At 35.9% G+C, this 14,825-nt stretch overlaps 1 protein-coding gene across 1 annotated transcript; it reads right to left on the bottom strand.

Annotated features, from left to right (window-relative positions):
- Positions 1 to 14,119: 14,119 nt before the first annotated feature.
- LOC116244984 (aspartic proteinase CDR1) lies at positions 14,120 to 14,584 on the bottom strand. The gene has a single exon (XM_031616752.1). It carries the CDS (start codon positions 14,582 to 14,584, stop codon positions 14,120 to 14,122), a length of 465 nt encoding a protein of 154 aa, XP_031472612.1.
- Between the last annotated feature and the right edge of the window lie 241 nt (positions 14,585 to 14,825).

The following is a 14,825-nucleotide window of genomic DNA, read 5'->3' as shown; positions in this document are numbered from 1 at the left end:
CTAATTTTTGACTTATTTACTCACCTCGGTTCAATCTATATCTTCATGAATCAAACTTCATATATTTATACTCTACTCGAGATTTAATCCTTTGAAAATTAAGATTCTCTTTTTTCCTATATTATCAACTTGATATCTCGCTATGAGAATTACCATCTACCGATCATATTCTTATAACAAATTTCTTTCCTACAGAGTCTCAATTTTTTTTTCTCCTTAGAGACAAAACAAAAATTCTTGCATAACAAAGTTCACATATATGTCATTACCTTGCACCCTCATTTTCCTGTTAGTGAAAAATGTATCTCTTTTATATAATTTTGCTCATACCTTATTTTATTGAGGCAATTTCCATGACTTTCTTCACTTCAGTCTCAATCCAAGACATCAACCTTTTATCTTTTACCCAACATTCTATTTTGAATCAATCTATTACCACTCTTGACAATTGCTCATACTGGGGCATTTTTTTATGAATATTTCAAGACATTTCTAAATTGCTTTTGTGACAAATACTTTCATTGTCCATATAAAAGGGATCATATCCCAATCAAATCAACCAGCTGTTAAGCTAAATATTTGATAAAGCACAATCCGACCGCTAGGCTCGGAGCTTTCTAAAGCTAGCTCAACCATGTCACTAGACAAGGGAATTTTATGGAGCAAGCGTAACTTGGTCGTTTTGGCTAAGGGCTTTTTCAAAGCAAGCTCAACCCAAACGCTAGTTTGGGGAATCTTAACAAGTTCAGAATCCAGCCTTAGTGAAAACAAAAATTTCACCAAAAGGCACTCGAAGTGATTGGAAATTTTCTTGTCACAACCAATGAAGGAGCAATAGGGTCTCAACTATTGCTTCAACAAAGGTCTTTGAAGTGATGAAGGTTATTTCCTGGCATTGCCACTTGTTATTAAGCAACCCATTCAGGAAAGGGGTAAAACCTGAAATTATAGACAAAAGAGCAACCCACGCAGGTAAGGCGTTAAACCTGCAATGCAGGCCAAAACAACCCACGCAGGTAAAGGGTTAAACCTTCAATGTATGCCAATGCAACCCACACAGGTAAGTGGTTAAACTTGCGATGCAAGTTAAGGCAATCTATTGAGAGAGGTCAAACCTGAATTTGACATCACCAAACCCGTGCAGGTAAGGGGTTAAACCTGCAACGTTAGCTCAAACAACCCATTCAGGTAAGGGATTATAACCTGAAATGCACTTTCAACATTTTAATCTTTTTAACCAAAATTTTCTTCACTCAAAATTTGGGGTGCTAATCTTTGTCACTAAGCACGACTAATGCCGGCTTAGTAACAAAGAGGGGCATCAGTTATCATCCCAAATTTTTCAAAAAACGAGGCTCTTAAAATTTTGGGTCTATTATTCTTAAAATGAATTTTAAATCCTAGTTTAGATCCAAAATCCAAGTTTAGATCCAAATCTAGCATTTCAAATTCAAAATCCAATTACCAAATTCAAATAAGATCCAAAATCTGACTTTCATATCCAAATTAGAGCAAGACCCATTTGCCCCTCCTTTTGACAAAAAACCCCCTTTTAGAGGGCGATTTTGGTCTTTTTGTGGGCAAGACTCATTTGCCTCCTTTTGACAAAAAAAAAACATCATTTTAGAGGGCAATTTTTATCTTTTTGGTGGGCAAGACCTATTTGCCCCTCCTTTTGGCAAAAAAACCTCCTTTTAGAGGGCAATTTTGGCCTTTTTAGTAGGCAAGACCCATTTGCCCATCCTTTTGACAAAAAACCCCCTTTTAAAGGGTGATTTCGGTATTTTTGGTGGGCAAGACTCTTTTGCCCCTCCTTTTGACAAAAGAATCTCCTTTTACAGGGTAATTTTGGTCTTTTTGGTGGGCAAGACCTATTTACCCCTCCTTTTAACAAAAAACCCCCTTTTAGAGGGTAATTTTTTTCTTTTTAGTGGGCAAGACCCATTTGCCCCTCCCTTTGACAAAAAACCTTCTTTTAAAGGGTGATTTTGGTCTTTTTTGGTGGACAAAAACCCAACCCATTTTAAAAAATATTTTTATAAGCCTAATTGCCAATCGTACCCATTTTCAAACCATTTCTTTTTCAAAATAATTCAAAACTATGTGAAATTCGGATCAAAATGGGGTGAAATTAAAAAAAAATTCAAACTGGGTTTCGACTCCAAAATCCTCTGTAAATACCCCCCATATCCTCCATCTTGGGCAAGAGTTGGCCTTGGGAGAAACCCTAGAGTATTCTCACTCGAAAACTTAGGGTTTCTCTTGAGTTCTTTCATTCTCCCTCTTACTCTTTCCATTTTTCTTCTTCTCCAATTTGGAGCAAGTTACAACCCCTTTGGAGGCATCATCTTGGAGCTTCACTCAAGAGGATCTTCATGCTAAGGTGTTCATTTTCTCTAAGCCTTTCTCATTTAGAGGTATGTAATCCAAACCTCACCCCATTCTTTATTTTCTTTCCTCTCTTCTTCATCTCTACATAGCCAAATGAGATAGCTCTCATTCTCTATTTTAGAGTCAAGAGGCTATACTCGAAAGCACCGGGAGCATGAGAAGATGAAATAATCTTTCGTTCTATGATTAAATTATATTATTCATTTTCTCAAACATAATCGTGTTGTTGTTGCTCCTTCCTTTCTTGAATATAGACTTCTTTTGCTTTCCTCATTTTCTTCTCATCTTCCTCTCCCCATGGCCAAAGGAAATAGCACTCAATCTCTTTTTAGAGATAAGAAGCTATGCTCAAGTGCACCGGGAGCATGAAAACATGAGATGATCTTCCATTTCATAGTTACATCATGCCCTCCTTCCTAGTTGAATATTTCTCTTTCCATCTCTCTTTTTCTCTCTCTTTCCTTCCTTGAATATTGTCTATATATTATCCATGCATAGTTGCTTGGTTTTCCATTTATATGTAAATATATGGTGGGAATGAGAGTGTAGTTTGGGGACTCTTTATTTTCTTGTTGATTTTTGATGTTGGGCTTGTCCAACCCGGGAAAACCCTCACGAATATGTACATATTAAAAATGCATCTTCATATCATTACGTGTAGTTTCCTTCTCAATCATCCAATTAGGAACCCTAATGAGTGCCTCGTTATATTGCTGGATTTTCTTCCATACCCAACGGTGGAAGAAACATATTTTCTTGTAACCAAAATCATAACATTCTATTTTCTAAAATATTTTCAAAAGAAATCTCTCTAATACGGCCTTGGAGACTTAACTTAGGTTCTTGCATGAGCCCAAGTTCCCCTCCGGCCTACATCAAAAATTGAAGTCGGCTATTTTCAATTCACTTTTTGATTTTAATACTCATGAAGACATATGTGTATATACATGTTATATACGTATGTGTGCACATGAATATCTTTCTTTGTCATTCTCTTTTTATGATTTAACATATCTTTTTACAAACTCTCATATACGTATATATAAATATATATACGTGTATTCCATTTTAAATCTCTCTCTCTTTCTAAAATGATATTCTCTTCTCTATTTGATTTAAGCTTCATTTTTACAAGGTTTCATATACGTATCTATACATATATACATATGTATATATAAATATGTATATGAATACGTATCTCTCTTCATTTTAAATATTTGATTTTATGATTTTCAAGATCTATTTCTCTCTCTCTTTCTCTATATCTCTCTTGGGATCAAGTCTTTCATCTTTTTCATTCTTTCAATATTTTCTCTTATCATTTAAGATTTTAATTTTTCATTTTCCGACTTCACTAAGACCAAAATCAAGTAATGAACCAATATTGGAATCATGCTTGAGGGTCTACAACTCCATTCCATTTTCAAAAACTTTTTTCTTTTTATCAAAAATATTTATTACAAAAATCTTAGATGTATGTTGCGGTATGAATGACTTTAGATGAATGTTGTGGTAGGAATGCTTTATATCCTTCCAATCATATAGGATGAATGCATTCATGCATCCACATTCACTTAATGTCACTTGTGAGGATAATTACGTCTCCAAAAAAACTTAAGCAATTTGAGATGGAACTCTAACTAGGTGGTAACCGAATTAGAGCAAAATCTCAAACCTACTTAAAGTCTTAAGAGAACACCAAAATGATTTTCAAGTTTTTCAAATGATATTTACAAAGATTTCTCAATTCTAGTTTTTCTCAAAATATTTCATATTCTCAAGCAATTCTCCAAGAATCTTTTCAAAAGTCTGAAACACCAAACTTTCAATATTTTTCAACACCGCATATAGAATCAAAAAAATGTTTAAGTTAAAACGAAATGCATCAATGATAAACATAACCCTTGGGTTGATTACCCCCGCTAAAGGCGCCGGGAACGGTCAATCCTCGTATCGACGGGCGAGTCCCTTTCTTTCATATTTTAAAACAAAACCTCATTTTTCTGGAGCACTCCAAAACCAATGAAAATTTTGGGATGCAAACATGCTCAAATGCTTGATTGCAAACCTATGAACACCCCTATGGCAGCCAAACTAGCTCTTCTAGATACTTCACCTTTTTCATATCCAACTCTTTATCATGATATAGTTTGAGCATTACAATACTTGACACTCACTCGACCAGAGATAACTTTTTCAGTGAATTTTATCAGACAATTTATGCAAAATCCAACTCAAGCTCACTTTCAAATTGCCAAGTGTATTCTCTACCGACTATGGCATTCATATCCTTGGTGGATATATGTGTCTATGTATATGTATGTATTGTGCTTTTGTCTACTGGATGCTCCAATTTTTTAAACCATTAAAAATTAGTCTTTAAATGCATTGTTAATTGTTGCTAAAAACACTAGGAACTGTTGCTATGTACATGTGGTAAACTATTGCTAGTCCTCATTTTTTACAGCCACCCAATATAATGCATTGAGTGTGTAAATAAATGCATTGCTTAATAAAATGCACTATGTGATCTACTGTGAGAGGTTGGAGGATTTCTCTATCCAGAGCTGGGTGGAGAAGTTCGAGGACATATATATATGATTTTTGACCAAATGTATAGCCTAAAAAAAACATTTGTGTGATCTTTGATCAAATTTAGATTTGGGATTTGGTTCTTTTGCAAGACACAAACAATCAAAGATGCATAGATGACAATATGAGGGTTTTTTTGTTTTGAATAATTTTTCATAAGGAGTTTTGTTTTGTAAAGCACTTGTTGGAGTTCGATTGATTAAATACACGGCTGTCAATACACACTGGTCCCAAAAATGCCAAGGAAAACCAGATTGGAATTTAAGGGCTCGAGCCACATCTAAAATTTCATGGTGTTTTCTTTCAACTACACCATTTCGTTGTGGTGTATAAACACATGTATGCTGATGAACAATGCTTTTTTCATGAAAAAAATCATTCATCTCCCTTAAAAAAATCAACTCCATTATAAGTTTTAACAATTTTAACCTCAGCTTTATATTGCCTTTCTATTATATTGATAAAATATTTTAATAGATGAGTAGTTTCATGCTTAAATCACATCAAATAAACCCACACTGCTCTAGTATAGTCATCAAATAAACCCACACTGCTCCAGAAAATAAGGCTTGGGAGTATGGCCCCAAATATCACAATGCAACAAATCAAATGGATGATTTGAACAAGAGACACTTTCATTAAAAGGTAATCTAGACTGTTTTGTTAGTTTGCATACGTCACAGTAAAATGTTTACATTTTAATGCTAGATTATGGCTGAGAAAGTAGATAATTCATGGCTTGTGATGGATGCCCAAGTCTAAGATGCCATATATCTGTTCACTTGAGACTACAGTTCATTGCCAACGGTTAATGTGAAAGATCAGAGATCTTACATACGAACAGGCCATCTCTCAAACTACCCAGTCCAATCATTGTCCTAGAATTCAGGTCCTGCAAGGAGCAACCATTGGAACCAAAGATGACTTGACATTTAGTAAGTGACACAAGTTTACTTACTGATACAATTTGGAATGTAGTAAACATTTTTTAGTATCAAAGAAAGTTGTAGAGAGGCTTCACCAATATGAGTAGCATGTACCATGGTTCCATTTGGTACTTTTATGGGATAAGGTGATTGTAACACAATAACATTAGACAGAAAATTAAGGGACGATGACATGTGGTCAGAGGCACCACTGTCAATGACCCACATGCTTGATTGTGAATATATCATACCTGCAAAATGAGATTGACAATTGGGCAGCTGTGGCACAAGAGCAGTTCGATCTTTAAGAAGTTGTTTTAACTTATTGTATTCATCCATGGTTAGAACATGAGCTTGATCCTTGCTTCGATTAGGCAAAACAATAGACACTGAAGCATTAAAATGTATTTTATCTCCATCTACGGCATTAGTACCCCCAGCTCTTTGGTTTCCTCCTTTTAAGTTGGGAGGGCATCCATTTAGCTTGAAACATCTCCCCCTTGAGTGACCTACTGTGTGGCAGTGACTAAAATATAAAGAAAAAGAGAGAGAAAGGCAAGAAGAAATGAGACAATGTTTGACGTGGTTCAGTTCAGGAGAACCTTCGTCCACACTAGGAAAGGCTTTCTTGCCGTTTTTCACACTATTCATCCTATGTACATCAATATATTATATAGGGCAGCATGAAGCAGCATAAATCACCCTGTAACCGATGAGAGATTTTTGGATATAATGATTTCATTGGTTTCTTTATTTCCCTCTAACGTTTCAATTTGAGAGACATAAGCCAATTCAACATCATTATGATCTTTCTTTTTCTCTTTTCTTCTTAACATTTCATCAGGATCATTTTCTTTTTCTCCTTGACTTTGAGTGTAAGAAACATGGGCCAGATCAGGACCATTATGGCTCACGCATGATAATCGATTGTTTGAATCTGATTTATACCTTCCATTTGTTGGGACCATTACTGATTGACATTGCATAGGAAGATTCGTTTGATGCTGAGTGTGACGTTGCAGTTTCCATTTTCTGTTTCATTTTGGTGAGACATTGTAGTTGTGTTGGGTGTTTCAGCATTTGAGTGAAAACTTCCATTTGTTCCTTGGGAATGACGTCAAGCTAAAGAAAAAGCCACGAATCAAATGTATATATCAACGCATGATGCATTCATGAATCCGTGATTTCCACTTGAGAAAGAGGTTTGCTATAGTATATATAATATAAATGCCAATTATGGACAGACACATTCTTATAAAAGTGATCCACCTTGGCATGGTGAAATTAAAGATGAACCAGCTTGAGTGTTCTCTTATTTCCTTTCATTTAAAAGTCATTTTAATTTGTGTTTTTTTTATTTTAATAGATCAAGGGCGGTAGAGGGGATAAGAAACCAGTTTTCAATCTCCCTACGTAAAGAAACCCAGCCATTAATCATCATGATTCATAGGCCATGTGATCCCTCGTTAAAATTTTCATTTGGAGGGATAACGTGTGCATATATATATATATATATATATATATGCACATGCAATCTCTTGATTAAGAGTCATGCTTCTCTTTAAAAATCAGGTTGAAACATGTTTTCAAGTTGATTTCAAGAAAAGAAAATCATTCTGTTGATTTTCATAGTGCGAAGGTATGAAATCGCTTTCATTTCATCTTAAAGTTTTGCTTAATTCCAGCAACTCATACACAAAGTGTATGTAATTTGCTGAAATTAGATCATACTTTACAGGGGTTGGTTTATTAATTTTAAATTTTACATGCTTGACATGCTAATGTTAAGCCACAAAGTGGCTATGTCTTGTAGAACAATAAAAAGTTTTAATCCTATCTAATCGGCTCTCTAAAATTCCTTTTAGAAATCCTTGATTTCATTTATCAATTTTCAAACTTACATGAAATTGATTATATTTCAAGAACAATGTAAGCTCATACTTAAGACCCTAATCTTTATATCCCCTAAAGAACAAAATCAAAAGTGTTTTAATAGTCCAAGAAATGGATGGATTTTTTAGCACAAGAATTTGGAATTTAGCTTGATTTTGGGGAGAAAGAAAAGTTATTAGAATTCCATGACATGAATGAGAGCATGTGGCACTTGTTTTTTGCCGACTTGGAAGTTTAGTTCACATGGAGTCAAACTGAATTTCATCATTTTCTAAGAGTCAAACACTCTTATAATCAATATTTAATTTTAAATCATTTAAATTGGAATAAATATCTGATTTTTATGGCAATTTTGAGGAAAATAGATAATTGCCACGTTTCCCCAATATTTAAAAGGTGGATTTCATCTTCATTTGCCTAAATTTTAATTCTTTTGAGATTCTCATCCATGACACAAGTTTATAGACTGCTTCTCTAACTTGTGCTTGAGAATTGATAAGCACATTTAAAGAAAGTCCTATTTTTTAATTACAATCAATCTTTAAGTGTATATTGTATGATGTGTGATTTCATATGAATAGAATTTGAGAGATTATGAGAGAGGTGAGCATGAATGTTTCAAATGAATAAACTTTGAGAGATTATGAGAGAGTGAAGAATGTATGTCTCATATAGTTTCGCTTTGTATTTCGCACGTTCACACTCACTCAAAGTCAATAGCACCACATGCATCTTCTCAAGAAATTAAGCGATTCAAATTTGAGTTGCAAAAAAATGGTGACCATGTCATATTGCAACAAGAATTTGTGAACTTCACATAACTTTCAAAGAAAACACAAGCAGTGCATTTATAATCTTGGCCAAAATATATTTAGAAAACAACACATTTTGTAATAATTTGGAACCTATGTTTCATCACAAGAATAAACTCTACCTAACTAAAACCTAAGTTTCTAATATTTTATACCAAATCACACGATTTGTCAAAAGAAAATTTTTCTTGCCAAGGTTACTTAGCCATTTTCCCAAAAATTGATCATAAGATGTTCACAATTTCAATCCAAAACTCATCTTCAGTTAATTTCAATCTTCAAAATCCCCAATTAAAACTATTTTCAAGAATCATGGATTTCAAAACAAATGGCACAACAAAGGTTTTCAAATCAACTTGAAAACCCTCCAATCTTCAAATAACATACAAAAAAAAAGTCATTTTCCAAGGAATCTATTTTTGAATACAAGTTCAAATCACTTATTCAAGATGAACTTTGATTCTTGAATCCAAAACCTCAATGCACAAGCATATAGGATTTGCATCAATAACTTGTACATGGTCTGAATAATCCTTAGTCCTTGGTCCAATTACCCCTGTGAAAAGTGGCAGGAATGGTTGGACCTCGTACCGACGGGCGGATCCCTTTCTCAGGATTTTTTTTTTCAAAATTAATTAAAAAAGTTGCTGATTGTGCATTCAACGCCCTCGAGGACAGGGTAGGGGCCCATCATCGTCTGTCTAAAGATTTATTGGATCATATACAAGTTGTGTGGGAATTCAATTGCACAGAACTTTCATGCATACCGGCATCATGTAGTAAACATTGAGGAGATTCCATGAACCCCCTTTTACTTCAATTTGTCATACCATCCTCAATTTAGGAGTTGTATGAAGCACACGTATGCTCTCAAATCTTTAAATCTATCTTGTAGGAATTTATGCAACAACGCCATCTATTTTGCATCTTCTCATGAGTTTTTGTTTAAAAAAAACAAATCCTTACCTACATCATATCTTAGTCACTCAGTTTCTGGGCTATTTCTAGGACATTAGTCTAAGATATAGCCTTATAACTGGACCACTCAATTGGACTAAAAAGTCCCCTGATTAGTACCAAAATGGACAATAGTCCCGATATATCGATGGGTGAACAAGGAGATTGGAGAGCCCAAATCTAGAGAACCCTTGGAGGAGTCTATGCTAGTACCATATATTTGGTATATAGGTATACATTGAACTTGGGATAAATCAGGAACAATTTACCCATTTATTCTCCATAGGTTCCAAGATCAATTTTCAAAACAATGCATATAGGCAAAAGTCCTAGGGAATGCATTATCAAATTTTCATTAATTGCTTGTTTGAATGCATGAGATGTGATGTTTTACAACGCCTCCAAACCCATGTCCAATGACAAAACTCTTCTCAAGTTTCTATTGGGGCCAATTTATGTCAACATCTAATACTTTCTTTTGTCCAGATAAACTCAGAAAGCATTTTCCCATATGACCACATCCTATTCAGGTCATGTCAAGGGCGATCTGGATTTCGCATCATCCCAAATGGAGTCTACCTACCTCAGTAGTATCATTAATTGTACCCAACTTTTCGATGTATGTTGTCGGGCCACTTAGAAGATTGTGGTCTCGAAGAAGCAGCCAGTCTTGCCATGCAACCTGTTAACAACAGACAAATTCATGTGATTGTTGAAAGATAGAACCCAAGAACCAGAATGTTCACATGGAGTAAAATGACAATCACTCTAGATGAGTTTTCTAGCATTATGGGTTTGCCAGAGCCAAAAGGTGATCCAAGAGAACCAATTGAAGACCAGTTCCTTGTGAACCAAGGTCAAGTCAATACTCTAGAAGTAGTCTGTAAACTCACAGGAAAACCAAGCTGGCCCTTTCTAGAGAAAGATGGACATCAATACCTCCAACTACACGAACTTGGTGAAGCATATTTCCAATATGTCAACCCTACTTTACTATCTAGAAGTGTTGCAGACAAGTACAAAAATTCCAAGGTGACTTGTACGCGGATCTCATCTTCTTCAACAATGAAAAACACATAATGTATTTTCGCACAGCTTGCGTCTTCAAAAAATGGGGGCATGTCAAAGTCTGTCACACAACTATGGCAATGGCAGCCTTAGAATTCCTTTACCGAGAATTGAGCAAATTTTCAATTGGGGATACGGATTTGATAGAAGGATGTGTTCTTCGCACTACAAGCATGGTTCTACAAACACATGGGGCCACAATCATGCCATTTTAAAAACAGAGACGGTCAATTATCCAGTATGGGGTACTATCATAGGAAGATAGAGGAAGTGGATGACTCCACCATCATTTGGAACTTCTTTGATCGATACACCTACAACCCAGTAAGAGGACCATGTATTTGTAGAATGAAGTCCACCATCTATCCTTTTGTCCTAGATCATCATGTCTAGTTCATTATGGTTAAGCAAGCCAAGTTTTGTCAAGTTGTGTTGAACGTTATCAAGTCTTATCAATCTGATTATCCTTTCAATTTGTAATCAAAATTTGCTATTTTGTCATTTATATAAATTATCTCTCATCAATTCAAATCCTAACACTTTTAATTTTTCTTCTTACAAAGTGAACATCCGTTTTATAGTCGAGACTAGAGACCAACAAAGACGGAGGATGGAAATGGAACCAGAATAAGCTTTCATGGGAGACAAGGAAGAAGAATCCTCTTCAGAAACACTTCCCAAGACAAAAGCAAATGATCCGAAATATTAATAATATAAGAAATTCCAGAGATACATTATCTTGTTTAATGAAGAGCAAGCCCAGGCAGAGAAAGCCAAGAAGAAAGGGAAGAAAACGAAGAAATCTTCGTCGAACAGTTTTGATTCTTCTGAAGACGCTACCATAGAATCTAGTAGTAAGGAAGAACGAAAGACTCCCTAGAAAAAGAAGAAAGGGGAATCCTAGAAAGAAAAAATTTAGAAAGTTGAAAAGAAGTTGAACAAAGTTCAACTTAAAGGCAAGAACAAAAGGAATTTCACCTACAAAGATTTCTATGAAAGTTTTAAAAACGATAAGCACATAACAAATTTATCAAATTTGATGGCCATGGAGACCCAAAGGCACATTTGGACATCTTCTTCGTGGAATGCTATAAATTTCACTGCAATAATAAAGCTCTCTTTCAATGCTTCCGAAGGAGCTTGGAAGGAATTGCAGCAGTGGTACCGGAAGCACATCAATCCAATTGAATTGAAAAATTTTGACAAATTAATCAACCTTTTCATCAACAATTTGACACAGCCACTGAGGAGCCTCATTTCTAATGCTCCAATCAAATCTTTCATTGATCTTACTAAAAGAGAAGAATGCAACGAAGTAGGGATTGAAAATGGAGCTTTTGATGTTGTCATCCCAATAAAGGTTAGAGAAGATACAAAGAAGAACAACAAGAGTCAAAATGCTCCAGCCAACATTATATCCAATGCCGGCACCATCAACAAAAGAAAGGGCATACTATTCTGAGAATAATGGAGTAGCGGACAAAGTAGCAGTAGCAGCGGCCCTAAGAACAAACATCCTGGATTGAGACACGACAAAAAATTCACCCTATTAGAACACATTTACGTAGAAGTCATGCACATGCTGATTGAAAGAGGCACTCTGTTCCTCCCAAAAGTTTCCAACCCTTGACCAATGATAGGAAAAAACAAAGAACAGTTCTACAAATTTCATTGTGCTCTATGACGCAATACAAAAGATTGTCTTGTGCTCAAAAATATTGTGCAACATGCACACAACATAGAAATCATCAAGGAGTTTAGTGAACAACTGGATATCCTCAAAAACTCTTTTCCTAAACATGAGAAAGGACCAGTTGCAATGGTCAGATTTTCAACAAATCATCAAGTCATGGTGGCAAACGAAAGGGATTAAGCATCCCTGGATTTCTTTGAGTTACTTTTCAATCATGACAAATGATCGTTCAATCCACAAACCAGACCAGCAAACAAAACAGTCAAACAAAGATCGATCAAAAGTCACAAATATGGGATCTTGAACCCTTGGAAGCCATTTTCAAGAAGGAAGGAATTAACCATAACTGGAGAAATGAATGGGGTTTTGGACTATACAGAAATGGTCTGACAACATTTTCTAATAAAGATCTACCAAATGAAGGCGCATTGCATAATGATGCCTTGCACATAGTGGTAGAAACAAGGGGCACCAAAGTCTCTGATGTCATAATCGAGGAAAGAGCAAGCCTGAACATTTGTCCACAATAGACTACATTAGGCATAAAGCATGCCGACTATACCCCATCATCAGTTTTCATTCATGGATATGATGGAATAGGACAACCTTGCATATGAAGTATATGTCTGGATATGAATATCTTCGAGACATATAATCAGGTTTTATTTGATGTGGTGGATATAAAACTCTCATTCAATCTGTTGCTTGGCAGACCATGGATCCATATTACCAATGCGGTTCCTTATACTCTACATCAGTGCATCAAGTGGACTCACAACATGAATACTATAATAATTTATGTAGAGGATAGGAAAAATCATCTTATGCATCCATTGATTCTAGTACCAATATATACAATTAAGGTACTTAGTATTCGAGTATGCAAAGTAGAAAAAATATCCCAAGGTGTTAGCAAATTGGCTATTCAGAAGACAAATAAACAAATGTGGGTGAAAAAAGCTACCATGCTTGAAACAAGTTACAGAAGTCATTCATTATTCAAAAATTTCAGCCAGAATGAGAAAGGATTGGATTTACTCATATGCTATGACTATCAGCCATTCACTGGCCTTGGCAAACATGAAAATGAAATCTTGGAGTCGATTACCTTGACAAGACAATGAGGCACTCAAGCCCTAGGATGTCAAAGTTATGAAAAGGTGGCTGTCGAAGAAGGATTCAAGCATGTATCTTTCGTCAAGAGCAAGGCCTGTTCACCATCAATCTGAATCAACAAATCTACTATCATTTTGTCATCTACTCATTATTTTGTCATTTTGTTGTCGTTGTACTCCAATAAACCATGTGTCTTTATTCTGTAATACCTTCAAATATGCAATGACATATGCAAGTAACTTCCATATAAAATGTCTAACATTCAATCTAACCTCTTTATAATCTTTAGGATGGCACCTGAGGATCAAATGTCACTTCAAGGATGTAAATCCAAGACTCACCGAGGTAGAATGCCCAGAGTTCATCCAAATAAAAAGACAATATCAACCGTTACCATTGATTAATGATACGATTGAGTAAATTGACATTGGCATAGAAGAAAAAACCAAAAATTTTGCAAATTGGAATAAGTCTTTCAGCAAAAGAAAGAGAAAAGTTGATAAACTTTCTCAAAAATTGTCAAGAAGCCTTTGCATGGACTTATAAAGACATGTCGGCACCATCGTCAAACAAGTGTCTCGGTGGCAAGTATGGCTTCTATGAAGGACTTGTCTCCATAGGAATATCTGAATCCACAAAGTTGGTTGATAGTGAAACCATCGTGGGGCACTTCATGGAAGAGCTGGTGGATCAGCTTTGGCTCTTGTAGGTAGACGACTGAAATGGATCAAACATTGATGTTTGGCTGGAGCAGGAGTCACAGTGCAGCATGTCGTCCATATGAGGTCGCTACCAGTGTCGAGGGTGGCCCAGTAGAGGGGGGATGGTGTACCAAGTGAGAGTTTCATGAGATACTCACCGGAGCCGGGCATCACGGGGCTAGAGATCATGCTGGTGGTTTTGGCAAATAGTGAAGCAATGCGGCGGCAGTGCAACATGGAGCGCAAAGCGAACTGTTTGGCTCGTTGGGCTAGAGTGAATGAAAGGTCATAGAGAGGGGAGACTGATGAGTCTCGATGAATGAGGTCTATGGAGAAGCCAAGAGATTTGGAAGTGAATATGCTGGTAGGGCTAGGCAGCACTGCAAGTAGGAGCAACTGGAGGAGAAGGTGGGATGCTGAGGAGAAGCCAGCCATGGTGAGCATTAAAAGGTTGCCGTATTAAGGAGAAATGCGTAGATATTTATGATGGAAGTTATAGTTAAGGTCACTGCTGATTAAGGTGGGGACGTGGATTTGGAAATTGTGGAGAAAATAAACATGTGATCAAACTAAGTAACATATTCGTTGGTGTAATCAGTAACCATCACAATGGAGAAAAGTTGGTAGCATGTTACACTTAAGCAAAGCTCGTAGTGGTTGGTTGGACTTCCACAAT

This window comes from Nymphaea colorata, unplaced genomic scaffold (assembly GCF_008831285.2).
Source record: "Nymphaea colorata isolate Beijing-Zhang1983 unplaced genomic scaffold, ASM883128v2 scaffold0435, whole genome shotgun sequence".
NCBI lineage: Eukaryota > Viridiplantae > Streptophyta > Magnoliopsida > Nymphaeales > Nymphaeaceae > Nymphaea > Nymphaea colorata.
This window is presented reverse-complemented; position numbering and strand designations above follow the sequence as displayed.

What these genes read in the sequence shown, in the direction of transcription:
- LOC116244984 (XM_031616752.1), bottom strand. Translation starts at nt 14,584, where the DNA reads ATGGCTGGCTTCTCCTCAGCATCCCACCTTCTCCTCCAGTTGCTCCTA.